General features: G+C 36.7%; 1 protein-coding gene across 4 annotated transcripts in view; it reads right to left on the bottom strand.

Annotated features, from left to right (window-relative positions):
- Positions 1-18,941, bottom strand: part of PDE10A (phosphodiesterase 10A) — a 393,462-nt gene that overhangs the window by 46,195 nt on the left and 328,326 nt on the right. For 3 of the 4 annotated variants that reach the window (XM_074580278.1, XM_074580274.1, XM_074580276.1), the window contains 3 exons: positions 5,673-5,813; positions 3,135-3,290; positions 573-623 (listed from right to left, as the gene is read on the bottom strand). In XM_074580278.1, coding sequence (XP_074436379.1) covers positions 573-623; positions 3,135-3,290; positions 5,673-5,813 — 348 coding nt within the window. The remainder of the gene's footprint in view (positions 1-572; positions 624-3,134; positions 3,291-5,672; positions 5,814-18,941) is intronic. The other variant, XM_074580277.1, reaches the window with a different exon arrangement.

Raw genomic sequence — 18,941 nt, 5'->3', positions numbered from 1 at the left:
AGTTGTTCAGGTATGGTGCTAGGGGATATGGTGTAGGGGAGAACTTTGTAGAGGGGGGTCAATGGTTGGACTCGATGATCCCAAAGGTCTTTTCCAACCTAAATGATACTATGAATATGTTTAGTTTCAGTGTTGCTGTCTTCCGTTAGCCGAAATAACAAAACCTATTAGCAAAGCTGCTTCATTAGGCACCCGACTAGGGACAGCATGAAGTATCCTTAGTGGGAGGATGTTACAGGACCATGTAGTAACTAGCAACGGTGGCTTAAAGTAGGCTTTAGCCAGCAACATCTAATAATCTCAAACTGAATACCAAAGCAGGAGGAAAGCAAGCAGTTGGTCCAGCAGTTACCTTCTTACAAGAAGAAAACCTGTGAAGTTTTTATAATTCTGCTTTAACAATTATTTATCTACTTTGTTAAAGTTTCTTTTTCCTTTAGTAAAATCTACTGCTTGAATCAATGTTTTAGTAGTGACTTCCACTTAAATTTGATCATAATCCATGTTCCTACTAATCAAGTCCTGGCAGAAGGGTTACATGATGAAAAAAATGAAAAAACAGCCACGCTTACTTGTACTTGATGTATTGCTACTGAAGCCCAGGCAAGATTTGCTGTTGCAACCTGAAACAAAACAGGAGAAAGTAACTCTGAAGAAACCTTGAAAGCTTCACATCAGTTACATGCTCATTTTCTCTATCTAGCTGCTAAGTAAATTATCTGAGCTGTTTTAGACAGACAGGCAGTAACAATTTGTGGAAAGACAGTTATTTTGTGAAAGTCTCAGTACGCTTGTGAGTGTTTCAATTTTAGTAAGGTACATTCAGTCACAAGAGAAAAATCTTCATTTTTTGGTACCAAAAAAATGCTTACCAATGCTCTTCAGAAGCGGTATTGGGAACCGATCAGCTCAGAAATACAACATCAAAACAAACATTCCATAAGCCAGAGAAATAAAATATCCCATAACATCTTTCTGAGGCTGTCTCTCTTCAGCCACAGCTATTTCCAGCTGTAAACAGGCACTGTTCTTTTCACTACCATTTTGGTGGCAGAAGAACCAGACCTGATCCCTCAGCTCAAGACTAGTGTTTTAAGTATGACAGTTTCCAGGCAACATTTCAAACAAATGTCACGTAAACTGCAGTTAACTGAGATGTGCTACCATGCATAATCTCCTGGCCTTGAAACACAGGAGCTTTATAGGAACACAGAGGACAGAAGTACAAGAGGTCTACTGCTGTATACCCTCCTAAGATACTTTTTTTGTAATTTTATTTTTTTTTTAAACAGAACACATTGTACACATATTATAAAAACCGCTGATGGTATCCAAAGGCTTTCTGAAACTTGAAAATGAAAAGAATGCTTTAGAAGACTCAGAAAGTGACCTTAAAATATTTTTAATTTACTAACAAAATACGCGTATTTAGCAGCCAGTCTTTTCCAAGTAGAACATTCATGAACTTAAGTTACAGAAGGTATTTCATATACCATAAAAGATTCCTATTTGCACAGAACAATGCGTGTCTGAGACCTATCTGAATTGCAGATTCATTAATGGAATAGGATAATTGTAAAAAATAAATACATCGTGTGTAAGCAGCAGAATTAATGAAACCCGGTTTTGTATGAATGCCTGTTCTTTGTTCTGTGAGCAGGGACACTGTCACCACCGTACTAATCCAGTCCTCTACCATGACCTCTACTTACTGGTGGAAAAAATACCAGATGTGACGCTGAGGCTGAAGCAGCATTAACTGCCCAACTAATACACACGTATAAGCATCGCATGTACGCTAGGCTACTTAGGTTACTGATAAACAGAATATACGATTGACAAATATTGATGTTTTTTCCTTCCTTGGGAGGGCTAGTTTCTGTTCTTTTCATAAGATTAATTCCTGTTCAGTACAGCTAAACTGCTCAATGGTGCATCTGGTACCACTAATAAGACAACACACCTGTCTAGAACTCACCCCATTTTGTCCTAACCTCTGTGTTCATGTTCCTTTCCTTGGGGAAGGGTACAGAGAGAAATGAATGGTACATTCATCTTAATGTGAGAGCCATCTTAATACGTAGATGGGATATAACAAGGATCCTCACCCAGACATGAGAGCTAAGATGCACTTCTAACACCTTTAATACAGTGCTAGCCTTTGAGACAACTGCTCTATGTTCAAATTTGTTTCTACTTGGCTAACAACTCATAACTTTGGATTGACAAATGGACACATATGGACAACATAACTAAACAGGCCTTATATAAATACAGTAAACCATGCAGTGTAGAGAACAGTTATGGAAATGGGAAGATGGTTATGAATGGGAATATCTGGATGGGGAAGCATCAGAACGGAAAAAAAAAAAAGGCAGAAGAGATCTTCATGAATGGCACCTAGATTAGCAGATCATCCAGGTACCAGCACATATACACACAGTTTCTAAGAACATCTAGCTCAGGAGACAAAGGACAGTGAGTAAATCTTGATGATTCAGAGAGATGGGACAGGCTAGAGAGACAAAAGATGTCAGCCCCTAAACACTAAAGAAAAGGATGACCTAAAACCAGCACATTGTTGTCAACCTAGGAAAGAAACCTAAGGAAACATAAGGACTCAACATCTGGCATCATGTTTTAAAATGGGGCTAATTCACTGAGAAGCCACACCTAAAAAGTCAACTAAAAAAACCATAAATATTTCCATACTGTAAAGTAAAGTGTTACTGGAAAGTTAAAATTGAGATTCAAGATAACTCAGCAGTGTCCTTTTTATACAAAGTGATTTCATTTTTTGACACGTGATTTACACTCATATTTCATTCACCTGCTCTGCATTAGCTTCTCTAACAACTCTGTATTGATTAAGAAATGTTGAACCTGTTTTCCACAAAAGAACACAAGGTAAAATTCTTGAGGTTTCCCTGTACTTGTATATGTAAATTTTACCTTCTGTGACTGAAAATACAAATCTCTACCTATTTTTTTTTCCAATTGGTAACATTCAATGAGAACAAAAGTCAAGCACAAAAAAGGTAGAAAAAACGTGAGAAGAGTGATAGAAGAAAGTCTGTGGGGGCTGAAGTGCTGACCATTGTGAGGTAGTGGGGAAAGGTTGGGCATGAACTCACCTCTTGGTGACTAAGATGGAAAGCTTCTTTGCCTAAGTGACGGTAAAGCTCCAGGATACCAATCAGATCACCAATTGCAGTGACAATTGGCAAACACAGAACAGATTGGATACGAGTCCCTGATTCCAGTCCAGTACCTTTGGGAAATCTCTCATCCTAGAAAATGTAAACATAATCTGATAAAATATAAATATCGTAACATTAACGTGAAAGATATACTGACATTTTCCTCCCTCTTCTGGCTGATTAAATCTGCAGGAAAATGATAAAATTCACTAAAACTCATATCTCAGCATAATTTACACACAGTGCTAAGACATCTACTAAAAAATGCAATAAAAACATCTCAGCACTAATTTACATATACAGATAACCTTATTGATGTAAAGTCAGAATTAGTTGTTGTATTAGACCCAGCTTTGGGTTTGTTTTTATAATACATTTTCTCTAATCTCACAGGTAGAAAAACCATCACTTCGTTGCTAATGTCAGATCAGATTAAGTAAAAATCCAAACAAACAACAGTACCTCACCACACTATTTCCCTCCCAAAAAAAACCCAAAGCATTTGTAATTATGATGTGGACCATTCATATTTCAGTGTTAACAAGCAGACAGCAGTGCTTGCAAGAGAACAAAAACTGAAACCTGAGGTTTAGTTTATACAAAGTTATAATCCTCAACCGACTCCTGAGGAGGAAAATGTGTTCTCAAACAAATTATGCATGAGAGTCAAAATCTTTCTCATTGCCTTGCTTATGCATACTGAATAAACCGGTGCAAAAGTTCCAGGAACAAATATTAAAATAATCTAACAGCTGCTATAAAAGACCCAAATTCTTAACTTCTAATCTACACAGGGAACATCCAAGGCTTTATAGCTTCAATTCTCCATGTATGAAAACTCACAAAGACCTGAGAAGCCACCTGGATGTTACGGTTAGTAAGGCAGTAACTAGCCTACATGAAGTGTGAGAGACCCACTCTGCTGCACATCAATCCTTCAGTCATTTAGTACTTGATTCCTGCCAGATGTTCCCTGCAGGCTGTGGTTAGGCAAGACAGACACACCCTCAAGGCTCATCAAAATCTCTCCTTTCTCAAAAGAAACAGCAAGTAATCTCTACTTTAATTACTATAACGACAATCAATCTGAAGGGCTAGGAACAAATAACAGACAAAAAGAGAGTGGGAAGCACTTTGCAACACGAGCCTCTCGCTTTCATTTTTTATTTCTGTCCTCCAAAAAAAAGGGCTGGCAGTTTATCTGCAAGTGCTTCCTGTCACTGTTGAGATCCTCCGAAAACCGCCAGAAGGCAAACCATGTCACCAAAATGAATCTCCCTGTTCAGTCAATAATACACTGATACTGTAAACCAACAAAAAAGTTCAAAACTCCTCCCCACTGTCTCCCTCTGGTTTTATTATGAATGTAAAATCAAAACATACACACCCCATATGAAAGGATATCATAATATTAATCGGAAATTAACAGTAATAATTTAAGCCCTATATGTGACTCAAAAAACCTAACAACATATAAAATCTTTCTAGTCCTGGTTGTATAGAAAGTATTGATTGTTGCTACAGTGAAAGCGGCTTCTGCCTTTTTATTTTGTGGTTCTAGTTAAGTCTACTCACATTAGGCATTTAGGATTTTGTTTATAGCTCGGGTTTGCCCAATAAAGGTCATACTTTTTTTATAATAGCAATGTCCAATTTTGGCCACAGCATCCAAAGACTGTTATTTTGGACAAAGCTCAGAAGAACAGAAAGCACTGAAAAGAGAATTTAAACTTCCTTGGTGTTCTCATAACCAGCTGCTCATAAAGTGTTCTCATAAAGTACAGGTGAAAGACCAGTTTGATACAATTGCATAGGCATGACTAGAGGATTAAGTTTTTCAAAAAATTAAAAAGGACAGACATGCAGAGTGCCAAGAATTATCAGAATACCACCTTAGGATTTTCTGAATCTTTTTATGGACAAAGGCCTATATTTTGATATCAGTTACATTAGTGTGCCTTTGACGTAGGTCTACTGATGTTGTAAGTATTCTAGCTTTACATTAGCGTAAGCAGAGATCAAAATCCTGTCTAACGAGCGGAATTCTGACTAACGTTCTTGTCAGTATGAGCCATGTATTATAATTAAATCAAACTTTGAGGGACTATATGGAAGTCATCTTGTTTGGGATTAGCACACTAAGTATTTCAAGACCAGGAAGACAGGAGTTTTGATTGATAGGGTTTTTTTCCTCTCCAAGTGACTATAGTGCTATTACTTCTTTATCTGACAACAAAAACAACAACAAAAGGTTAAAAGACAAAAATCCTCTAAATTTACACTTAAAAATAAATGAGGTATCCTGAAATTATTCCATTAAGCTAATCCAAACTTGCTAACACATTTCCTTGGTATCAAGACAGATGTAAATTCCATCATTATACATTCAGCTCAATAAACATTTCAGCATCAAAATATTCATTCTAAGAACATGCTGTAATCATCTAATTAAAAAAAGAAAAAGCTTTTTACCCCCAGAATATCTTCTACTAGCAACGTTTTTCTGGATCTGGCTACATAAGCAGATACTGTAGTGCCATGTGCAATGGGCCCTGCGGGAATGAGCCGTGGTTGTCCTTCTTTAGCTCCTGGTGGTGTAAATACACACAGACTCTAGTTAGAAGGAAAAAAAGAAAAAGAAAGAATGCAATTAGGAAGCGTGGTTACTTTTACACAGTTCCTGTGCTACCTATGTAGTGCAAAGGATTGAATAAATTAATTTTAATTAATAAATCTTGCTGCCTAACTAAAACTGTCTCATTTGTTGAAAAGTCAGGTATGACAACATTCACATCATGAAATATCTGATAATTGTTCTGTAACAAAAGTATTAAATAAGTTAACACCACCAGAATGAATGGGATTGCAAATATTACTTTCCAAAAAGAAAATTAAATACACATATAAAGAGGTCGAACCTGCAAACCTTTCTGTATGCCAAACACTCTTCAAATCTAAAATTTCATTCATTTTGGGGTGAAAAAGAAACTTTATGGAACAGTAGAGTGCTGGAAAGCAATGTTCTTATCACAGTCTCTCTAAAATTTTCCTTTACTTTTTCCCCTCAGACAACCTGAAAAGCAGCAGTCTGTTAGTGCCAACAGATTTTAAAGTCACAAAACCACAAAAAAACCCACCTGTCTTCAGTGCAATCAGCAGGAACAGTTCATTTCACAAGCAAAAAGTTTCACCTTCTGTTCCATTTTCCTACCTTCATCTCATTCCATCCATCAATTTATGTGTCTCCTAACACTATGGAACCAGAGACTCTCAAAATTTTGAAGCATTTATACTGCCACACCCTATTCAGCGTAGCAGAGCTATTACTCTTTAAACACGCATGGAATTTAGACACATGAGGAAAAAATGACATGGCAGAGGTTACACCAAGTGTTAGAACAGCAGGGATCAAATCTGTATTTCCAAGACTTCAGCTTAATGTCTAAACTCTTGAGCCATTCCCACCTCATGCATTCTAAATATTAACACAATTAAAGCACTACCTCAGAGACTCATCTTCTACTGGCAAATTGTGTTTTCTTATTTACTATTATCAGTGATCCAATTAATTTCACCGATAAATTTGTAAGACCAGTAGTATATAGTGAGAGTTCCTGTAGTAAGTAACTCTACTGCTAAATAACTATATGATTTTAAATTGTGAACTTAAAGCATATGAACTAAGATGAAACATTTTAGGCAAAGAACCTTGCCAGGCATATATATTTTATTTTTTTTTTAATTTACATTTCTAATACCACAGATAGATGGTAGTGCCACCACACAACGTATTACTAAAATTTCTGGTAAAAATGGCCACATATTGCGCCATTCACTCCTTTGTATTGATTAATTTTACTATCAGACTTTGCTTTCATTAGGGCTGTTACAAGGGTCAATCACCCATAATTTTAAAGCGTCAACAGTTATGATAATTAATATTAATTACATCTAATCTGTCTCCTACATTTATCATTCACAAAGGTTTCTGTATTAGTAGACAAAAGCAGGTGCACAGGTACTCCAGACTGTGGTAGCTCAGAATGCAGCATTGTCTTGAAAGACTGAAGAAAGAACTTCTAGTTTGTTCAAGTAAGATTTCAGCTTAGGCTTAGCATTTAGCAGGGAGCTTCGCATTGGAGTTGTTATTATTTAAATAGCATGCCATTATATGCATACTTATTCCTTGCAGAAAAAAACACTACAGAAAATTTAGAAAAAAAAATATCTATGGGCATGATTCATTAAAGAAATTAAGCTAAATCCAGTCACTATGAAATCAATGGAATCTCCCTTATTTCACTCTGCTAGACCTGTGACGGCAGTATCACTCTAGCACCTGAGTACTTCACAATCTCTAATTATGCCTTATTACAACTGCCCTGTAAGTTGGGTGGTGATGCTATCCTCATTTTATAGAAACTATGATAAAAAATTTGTATTCATACAGTTATTTTAGCTGAGGCTCCAATTACCATTCGAGTATGAACTTCACAGCTCACCGCATACTCTACAGAATCCCTTGCACTATGTCTTAGAGCTAGAACAAGACAAAGAAAACTCAGGTACGAAAGGACAGAGACAGATTTCAGAGATCAACAGTTACCAATTTGGGCCCTGAGAGATCACATAAATTACTAAACAGGGGCTGTTTTCTAGCACAGATTAGAGGTACAATTTGCAAGTGAAAATTCAGCATCTACTGTCAGCTGCAGAAAATGAACGGATGATATGGGATGTATTCTCTCATAACTATCGTTTCTTTATCCTGCAAATGTGTGAGGCACACCATAAAACATACTAAGCAATTCCAGAAAGAACACACTGAAATGTTCAGAAACTAAGGAGATGTGATATAATGCACTATGTGTAGGTACTCCTGCAGCAATGAAGGTACCTTAGCTGTATGAATTAACAGCATTTTGGAAAGAGAAAGCTGGACTTCATACTGAGGGGAAAACAAATTGTCAAATAAAGGTACGGAATTCATAGCCAAAACAAGAGTGAAGTCTATCCAAGAAGAAGAGTAGTGCAATGGCTAGGGCATTCAGTGAGTTCAAAAGAAAAACACTCAGGATTCTGATAAAACCAGTAACTGCGTATTTGCCTTGTTCTTAAGCAGAAAGGCAGGCAATCTCAAAAAGTTCAGCAAGACGAGAAGGGAATTTTCCGTCAGTTACTCTTTTGCTAATATTGTGATACAGATGAGAATTAGACTCTCTTCAAAGAGAAAATAGAGCTCTGACTAGTCATTTCAGCATATTTATTTCATATGTCTCATGCAGTTGGAAGGAAAGATACTTCTTCCACGGAGAAGCTCTACTGAACATGCACCATATTTACTCCACTTTGATATCTTGCATTAAATCTTGAAATTTTCTGTTTATTCTGATCCCAAACATCAACCTTATTCTTCAAACCCATTTACACTCAAGGCTTCTTTAAAGAGTGGCCTTTAGCACTGAAAGACACTGGAAAAGTCAGAATGCTTATTTTCCATATGAATTACAAAAATGTGCCAGAAAAAAAAAAAGCAGCAACACACACACACACACACACACACAAAACGCAAACAACAAAAACCATTAAATTAATACTTTGAATCTGACAGAACAAGCCCGCTCAATTTACCAGAATGAAAAGTTCCATTTATTCTTACTTTCCTATAATCTAATAAAATAGATACACATAATTCTTAAATGAAAACTTAGTTTCACAGTTACTTGCCTTCATAAGCTTCAATTTCATTTTTTCACATGTGCTTAAACAGAATGAAAAAGAACATTTTACATAACTGATCCAAAAAAAGCACCCCACAATCTGAAAAAAAGTACATTATTCTAATAAAACTGAAGAAATCACAGTCCACGATTTATTTAAATCAGTGTTCTGATATAAAATATTTTTTAAAAAAATCAAAGCAGCCAGTAAAAGGTTTAGGATATAAAGGGTATAGAAACACAGACATACATATTTTCACAAACGTTTGACCTGCTACACTATATGCTTATAGGAAAAAGATTTACTATTTAAAAACTACTTTTATAGCAGGGACAGTAACACTATAATGTCTTCAATACTGAAAAGGTGGTTCATATTGCAGAGTACTGCAAAATGTAGGAGATGAAACACAATGTTCAAAATTCTGAATTATGTCGTGTAAGTAGTGGAATGAGTCAAATTAAATTAACAGGACACTGGAGACCAAAGTTGATCTCTCCAAAGATTAACACTTTTATTCACACCATTCTTCTTACTTTTTCTTAAGACATATTTGCTTCTTTATGCCAAGATAGCAATGTATGACGCTTAGCAAAGTAACTATGTTATTTAAATTACGTGTATAAAATGTGCTTTTCCACACTGGTCTCCTGAGTCATGCCCATAGCTAAATATAAAACAACACAGAAATCCTTCTCTTCTCAGAAACAGCTTCTCAAAACAAAATACAAGGAAAAAAAAAAAAAACAAAACCAAAAAAAACCCCAAAAAACAACACAAAACCAAATGGCCACTTTCACCAGAAAACAAAGAACTCACTTCTTCCACACATGTATTTTTCTCCAGAAAAGGCCTTCACTGGATCTTCAATGGCCAAAAAACTGTGTTGACACCATGAAGTGTTGCTAGCAAAAGTTGCTTTTGCCAGCACAGTCTTTCCTGTGTCCTTGTGTAACTACCAGTTTCGCTGGTAAACCCCTCTGTTCCTACCACCCTGAAATACTGCTGTGAATAGGCACCCCTATATGGGAAAAAGATCATGGACGTTATTTTACTTTCAGCGATAAGAAGAGTTTTGCAGAAGCAATTCCATTCTGCCCACTGCTAAGGGCTCAGAGATCAAAAAACTCTTCAAACTACCCAGCAAGTTCTAAACTTGCCACTCTCCCTCCTGACTCTGTACAAGTAGAGACGTACGACTGCACAAGGACAGACTTCCACCTAGACCTCAAACAACAATCCTTGATCTCCAACACCACGGAACAATTGATAATCTTATCCTGACCACGCAGCATTATTAAAAAGAAAGGCAAAATTTCTCATAACCATATATAAGCTGCAATTAGTCCATAAGCCTCTACCCATTCCACGTTGACTTTATACATACACCTAATGAAGTTTTATGACTGCTGATACATTCCATATATAATCAATTTAAATCTGAATGAGTTTAAACTTTTATTGGCAATTAAGGATGTGCAAATTTCTCAAGGTTTGTTGGAGTTTTGTTAACAAAGCTTTTGAATCCGAGAATTCATCAACGGCAAGGTCACACAAATGAAATGCAGTCAGAACAAATAAGCTGTGCTCTGCTCTCCTACAGCACGTTACTGAAATAATCTCTGAGGCACCCCAAGACGCTGCTTTAACAGAATCTCTTTAATTACCAGTGTCCACAACCACCAGGTTTTTTTCACCTATCCAGCTCACGTTTCCTGTTCTTCGTTTATGAAAATACTTATAAAATAAAATGTACAGTAATAATAATAAAATTTGGGACTCAACTAATCTCTTCTAACCATGAATCACTCTAGCATTCTTTTAATTTGCAAATGCAAATTCAAATCACCTTTCACTAGCTCAAAGGGTAATTAGAAATGTTCCCATGCAGACATCAGATATATTGTATACAGCTTCACAAGTAAATGAAGAAACGGATAGATTGGGTCCTTTTAAATTACTTGCATTCGTTTAGTGGTTTTGAATATTTTACTTCAAAAACAGACTAACAGTTTACATTTCTGGTAAAGACACTGAACGGTGATTAATAATCAAAATAAGGAACTGGTGGATTTTTAATGACAACTTGAACAATATATAGTCAATAAAAAAGGAAATATAAGAATATAAAGTCCCATAATTTCCCAAATACTATACTGATAACTCACAATGCAGCAAATGGAAAAGGCAGAGGAGACAGCAGGATGCCTGTACGCTGTTCACAGGATCTTTTGCTGCTATAACCACTTGCAGTGACAATTGTCAGTATCAGAAACAGATAAACAAGAACAGCTCTTTATGACATTGTAATGTCACTTTCTCTCTCCTGGCAAAAGTTTAATAAAAGATACCTACTGTACACAGAGCATTAGATATCTCTACTAACGATGAGGGAGAAGGCAACCAAGATGGGAGAGTCACTCTAACAAAAGAGCAAACATCGGCTTGGAGAGCGAATCCTCTGGAAGTTTCCAGGTTTGTGAATTCTGGCACCTGGCTGCTCACGGGATCCTGCAATTCCCTATTTTGATCTGTTTCCCCTCCTTCCAGACACAGATAGAATCTCCTTACCTACATCAAACTCAACTACCCTATTACCAATCTTTTTCCAACAAGTTCCATATGGCAATGGGCTTCTTTCTTTAAATGTAGTTAGGTAGGGGAACACTGAAGTCTAACACCAGAAACCTCCTATACCTTGTTGGAACCTCAGAGCACACGAGGTGCTTGCTTTCCTGCCTTCTGCGACACGACAGATTGTTCCAGCTGGGCCCAAAATCTTCAAAATGATACCTTCCCTCCCAGTTTAATCTCTAAATTCACTTTGATACGGTCTCCAACCAAAAAAAAAGAAATCCTATTCATTTTGACTGATGTTACAGTGTGGCTTGGAATCCACTAATGGCATGACTGTGGCCACAGAGAGCAAGGGTGCTTAAAAAACCCAAACTGAAACAAAACAAAGTCCAAAACAAATGACAACCACAACGAAGGTTCAGCCACTGGTGAACACAGACAAATGCAACAAAATTCACCCTTTTATATTTCACAGGCACTTTAGGTATAGGCAACACATTGTAATCTCTAATGTATTTTTAAAATCCTAGTATATTAACAGTCTTCCAGTCTACAGGAATGCAGAATGATGTACACTGTAATCCTGTAATCAGTTCTTGAGGGGTATCAACATGGCAGCGTTTTCAATTCACTGCTAAACACAGCAAACTCGGCTTTCAGATACATAACAAAATTAGTAGATAGCCAATAAGCCATAACAGTACGGCTTTCGGTGCTCTTTTCTTGGTGCCATGCACACAGTCTGTTGAAATTATGGAGTAATTTATCTTGACCCTCTTTTACTGTGGCTGAAAAAACCCTCATTACTGTTCAGCTAAGAGCATGCACATGAAGAATTACTGATGTTCATCTTGTCATGCTGCCATAATTTGGCCCCACAGTTGGTTTTTCTAGAGAAAATCTAATGTTTGACAGAGGAAGCGGATTAAAATCCCAATAAAAGAAAAAATGAGGAGTAGCAGCTCAAGCCTCATAACACAATACCATCAGCACCTCCTGACAGATATTCTTACAGCGATAAGTACCTACAGTTTTCAGGTGGTTTCAGTCTTTGGTTCTTCTGATGAAGAGATCAACTACAGGTGTAATTGATGCTATTTTTCTAGCGACTGTTGGTGGGTAGCCCATGGGAATCTGGCACAACACCAAATCCCAACCCACAAAGGGTAGAAACCATTCAGCTAACTATATAAAGTTTGCCAGGGCTGGATTTGAACTGCAAACATGTAATGCTCAGCATTTCACTAACTGCTCAGTTGTTTCTTCTTTTTTTATAATACTCCTTGTAACTAAGCAAATACCAATCATAAACCGATTTTTCTAAAATTTCTTTGCAGAAAAGAGGTCTGGGTAAGAATCTGGTTTAGTGATTAGAATGAGGGTTAAAGTACACACATGACAAATATTCCATTAACAAACTGTTATGGTGGTAAGGGTGACTGGATCCTGATCTAATTTCTTCCACAGTGAATTTTGCTGATAAAACTGGCCCTAGAACTGCTTAATGGAAAACCAGTTAATATTGAACTGACATTAAATGGAAGCCTTAATACTAAAGCATCGCTCTACGACTTGATGCTTGGGAAAAAAACCCCAAACAAACAACATTAAAGAGAAATGGGAATTAAGCAAGTTGATATTAAGTGAGCTTAATGGTTTTTGCTGCTCACATCCTTTTCTGTTCAGTAACAGTAATAGATTTTTACTCTTGGTAAAGGAGGTAACAACTCTATGTAAGACCACACAGCCTAATGATAAAATTATTTGCAGATAGGTATAAAGGCTGTGCCCTAAGGCCAGGTTTTTTTGCAGGAATAGAACTCATCACAACAAGCAATGACGACCAAGAAAACCAAATGCACACAACTAACTTGGAAAGTATCCACAGGCAAAAACCTTGAATTTGTAAACTGGCTAAATTGAAAGAGTAGCCCTATAGAACCACACTAAAATCTTAAAGAGCTATGAGCAATTATGTCCTGGGTTTAAACACAAGCGCAGCAACCCTACTACATGAAGCACACAGGGATAAAAGAAGTGGAAAAAAACCAAAACCAAACCAGCAACTACCTCCACTGTTTAGAAAAACTTCTTAGTTCCTTCTTGATAACTGACAGTGTACTTTACAGGAGATCTGCATTTTTAAACTACATAGTATGTACAAGTGTTGGATACTTGTGAAATGAGGACGATGCACTTATATGCTGTAAAACAAGTAGTAGTTGTGTGTTGGGTTTGCGGGTTTTTTTAATGTTTTCCTCCTTCTGAATGGTTTCAATTTCTAACTGCCCTTCACTCCTGGAAACTTCCCAGTTGATTTACAAAACTGAAAAACACCACAAGAGTTACATCAGTTCATTGACACAGAAAACTAAGTTGACACACCTCTCTTCCATCCCGTCCGTTTTAAGGCATGGTCAGCTAAGCATTTTTCTGAAAGATGTTTGTCCAGACAGTTCTCAAACACCTCCAGGGATGAGGATCCTGAGCTTTCACAAGCAACACACTGTAGTGCTTCATTACAGCCACAGCTTTCCTAATGCCATTTCAAGCCCACTACTTCTTGCCCTACACACCGTAGGTACGGAGAAGAGACGATTCCCTTCCTCTCTATCTTATCCAGGCATTTCTTCACCCCTCAACTTCCTTTGTTTAGACTAAGCAATACCAGTTTTTTTTGTTTCCTGACCATTCTCCCTGCTCTCTCCTGGACTCACTTCAGCTCCTTCAATTTTTTCTTAAAAGTGCTGTGCTTAAACTAGACATGTCATTCCATCTGAGACCTTACCAATGGACAGAGGAATGGGAAAATTACCCAAAGGCTAGATTTCTGCTTCTAGTACACACAAGAGTGTCTTTTTTCCTACAGCAATGATATTGCTGACTCATGTATACCTTGAAACTCCCTGCAAACCCCAGAACCTTTCTCAAAGTCACCAACTGTCCTACAAAGAGAGGGGCAATCTATGAAGAGCCCAGCACTTGTCCTCACTCCGGTTTCTTCAGACCATTTTTCCAAGATCACTTTGAATTCTAATCCATCCCTGCAAACACATCTGCACACCTTCCCAATTTCATGTAACATGCAAATTTAATAAGCCTATATTCTTCCTTCACCCATGCATTAACGAATATACTCAGCAAAACTAGATATAGGATAAATCCTTGAGGATTTATGCAAAATACTCTCCCATTCTGATAGTGAACCACAAACAACTCATCTCTGTACAGTTTTCTAACCAGTTCTGCATTCTACATATAGTATATTCATCATGACCATATTCCACAAGTCCATTTACATGAACATTAAATGAAACAGGACCAAAATTTCACTAAAATATACCCTGACAGTTACCTAATTTCTTTCAGTTTGATAATCTATTGGCTCAAAGTTAAACCACCACACTATAACTCATCAACAGCTTTCTCTCTCTGATGAGTATCACTATTTACTGGCAAATAAGCAAGCAACAGATTTCTTCCACTTTATATATAAAAAGAGTACATGATGTTCGAAATTGATTAAAGGACAGAGACCGAAATTTTCTGAATTGACTTGCAGCTAGAAGGGTTTCACCTGGAAATATGTTTAAAAGACTCAAATTTCAGAGATGTCTACGCACTCAAAATAAGGTATCTTAGCCTGGCTCAAAACCCTGAAACAGTTAGCAAGCAGTAAATGTTTTTATCCTGGTTCTTAATAATTCAAATCACCCACCCCACAAATTCACTAGGTGGCAGTGCATATCAAGCTGCAACAATTCCTGCACGACCAGAAATTCTAGACTAGCTTAATAAGACAGACCCTGAAGCACAGAGTATGTGCACATATTTGTGGCCTCACATAATTATTTCTTACAATGAAGCTATTGGAAACTTCTATCTGAAGCAAGGATGATCTGTTTGTCAACACAATTTGCAGTTTCAGGAAGTAAGTAACACTCACAAGACCTAGTAAAAGCTACTTTAAGTGTATGCCTATTAAATTTGAAGTCATACATTTTTTATGTAGGTATCACAATGTAATCATGAGGTGAATTACTCACACAAATAAGGACTATAAACAAGAAGTATCTGAAGAATCAGATAATATAATAATACATTAGAAACTCTATAGCTGTGATAAATATTTTAGAAATATTGCCTTGTAAAGACGTCAGTTTATGGGCTTAAATCCATGCCCACCTAGCACGGTACTTAGGCACATTGACTTACACACACACACCCCCAATCCAATATGAGAATTTCAGTAAATTCTTTAAGTCATGTTTGAAGATGATATTCAGTTATGGTCATAACATGAAAATTATGAACTATATATTCATTCCCCTAAGAACCAAAACATAAAACTGAAATAAAGTCAAGTCCTTTGCTGGAGGGCTGCGAAACATCCTTGTCTGGTTTTCAAGTGTTTCTGGTCTCCAATATATAGCATTAGCAAAATGGCCGTGATGTACCTTAAGAAGAAATAATTTTATTTGCATAACCGCACTACCCATGGACAAAGATCATTTCTTAGATATGAAGAAAGTTCAAGAACCAGAGGCAGTATGGGCACACGTCTGTTCAGACCACTTGACCCTGATGAGGAAGCTATATTTCCAGTACTTGAGTATTTTACAATGCATTCTACCATATGTATAGCATATGCAAATCCAGAGTGATACTCAGGGCAACTTTATGGGGATGGAAGGAGCTGGACATGTGTGTGGTACTTACCTGCTTGGGGGCAATTGTTTGAAAAGCAGAATGATACTATCAGAACACCCTTAGCAAGGAGCATGAGAAGCGCCAGCACTCCCAAGCAATTTGAACAACCAGAAGGTTGCTAAAATAACTGAACTGGTCACACTCATTCTGGCACCAATTCTGAGTAACACTTGCATAAAGAAATGCACTGTAACATGCAAATGGTGTGTCATCTTTCATTTCAAGCAAATTCACTCAAGTAAAGATCCTGAAGGCATTTGACCTGACCTGTCAGCCAGAAATTACCTTGTCCTTATGCTGTTATCCAACTCTAATACAAATCAAGATATAGTTTTGTAAACTTCAATAGAGAGAAACAAAATAAGGCCATAAAGAACCTTTATATATGGACAGGTATTTTAAACTCACATTTGTACTGTTAAACTCCAAAGGATTTTTTTCTAAAACAGGGTCCTCCTTTAAAGGCCAGGGTATCATCTATGTTTTGCAAAAAGGAAAAGACCAGCTAATCTAGAGCTTTTCTTCACATTAAACAAATTTGATTTCAGTTCTAATATCATTTTGATGTAAGGGAAGCACTGTCCATATTAAAATTTGCATCAAAGAAAGATTTACAATAAATTCTTAGGAACCCATGGGAAAAAAAAATTGCAATGATATGGCAATTCTCTCAATATTAAAAAATAAGAGCACACAGTATGCAGCAATCATTTGCTGGTTTTCATTTTGTAAATATCTAGAATTTCTCTAAAAGGAAGTTATCTTCTATCCTAATTAGAAACTCCCTATTTAATCTAGGCTAAAGGTAGTTATGGAAATCTCATATTGCAAAAATGTTCGTTAGCTGAGATTAACATGTGTAAAGACTCTCAGATTTGGATGTTTTTAAACAGACAGAAGTCCACCTATACGTATTTACAGGGGGAGATGAAATGAAGTGGAGTTAATGCTTTTGCTTCAGTTTTGATGCTAAGTTCCCTTACAGAATTGAGTCAGAACACACATCACTAAATGTTACAAAACCGTTTGGGAGAAAGAACTTATCCACTTATTAACAGGATTCCTCCATCTTCCCCAATCCCCTCCCAGTACCTAATTCTCAAAAAGACATATACACACACTCCAGAAAAGCTCTACTCAGGCACAAATAATTTCTTTGAAAGCATGGTGGAAATAACCAGGTCTAGATCTGAAACACGAGGCTGCTGACTGGATAAATACAAGCAGATTTATGTATATTTCTCAAGCTAACAAACAAAAAGCCAAATGATAAAATAGAAAAAAAAAAAAAAGGTTTTGTTGAATTTGCAAAATTTAAGTCACAAACCATGCACCAAAAATTAAGCCACCAAAAACTAGAAGCCATTCTTCAACATGTGTCCATAGGTGTTCAGCAACTACTCTGTTCAGGCTAATGCTAGGGTTTTGTATCATTTTTGAAACTTCAGCTTGAAGAATTAGCTCCTTTCCGCCATTTATGCTATGCAAAGTCTTTTTGTTCCCATTTGAAAAAGATATTTAATAAAAATAAATAAGAATACATTGCCAGTATTTGCTGGACAATGGCTAATCTCACTTGGACACATCCTTTACATTAAATATTCAAGAGACAAAGATATCCAAATTAATTTTCAATTGCAATTTCTTACAAAAAGCAGGCTAATGCATTACCATTTAGTTACAAGACTCCCAACATGAGTCTGGCCCAAAGCCCACTAACGTGAATGGAAAATCTCACACTAACTTCAAAGGATTTGGGATCAGTCCCTTTAATAGCTACATGAAGAACATTCCATTTTGGGAGATGCAGCTACATAGCAGTGGTTAATAAAGTCAATATGTGTTTTTAGTGGTTGGAACTTCTTTCAGGAAAGAGTTATACTGGGAAGCAAATAGATTCCACCGCCTAATTGGCTAGTAAAAAAAATAAAAAAAAAGAAAAAGAAAAAGCAGAAGGTCATAGAGTGTCAAGGCCCTCAAAGCATCAGAAAACTAGGAAGAACCCCACACTAATAGGAAAAACCTCACCATAGTAAGAATTCTCTGGGTCTCAAGCTGTAAAGTTAATTTTACTGTAACCTTTGACAAAGCATTGAGAGACGAACATGCTCAGCTGGCATGCAGTGACGGCCACTGAAGCTGGCCATCGCTGAGCATTCAGAACGGATGGCTGCACTTCCTGAGAGCTCTGCCTTTGGCAGCAGGAGGAAGCTCTTCAGTGACTGTTTGCATCACCCCCCACTCACAACAGTGGATGCTATCACCTACTAATGAGAACCAAAGATTGCATTCATAAAGGATGAACAACACGTTACTTAAATTACACCCCTTAGTGAAAGGGTTATTAAAAATATATGCTATTTACTTACTTACAGAACTCATCCAGAGAAGATCCAATTTCAGAATTATAAAATGGGTTATCTTTACTATATGAAATAATTATTAAATGAAAAATGAAAAACCCATTTCAGAAATTTCTGTATGAGCCTTCTTCCCCATTCTTCAAATTAGACACTATCTTTTTGAATAAGTAAAAAATATACTCAGGCAAGGCTCAAATCACCTGCAGGTTTGTACATCTTCAATCCTGTTTCCATTATTTCAAAAATGTCATTCTTTCCTATTATTCTGAATTCAATTATTTCACAAAAAGCAGAGGAAATTGGCTAATGGACTATACAAAAAAAAAAAAAAACTACAAAAAAAACTGGCTGTGTACAGTAAGGAAACAAA

This window comes from Larus michahellis, chromosome 3 (assembly GCF_964199755.1).
Source record: "Larus michahellis chromosome 3, bLarMic1.1, whole genome shotgun sequence".
NCBI lineage: Eukaryota > Metazoa > Chordata > Aves > Charadriiformes > Laridae > Larus > Larus michahellis.
This window is presented reverse-complemented; position numbering and strand designations above follow the sequence as displayed.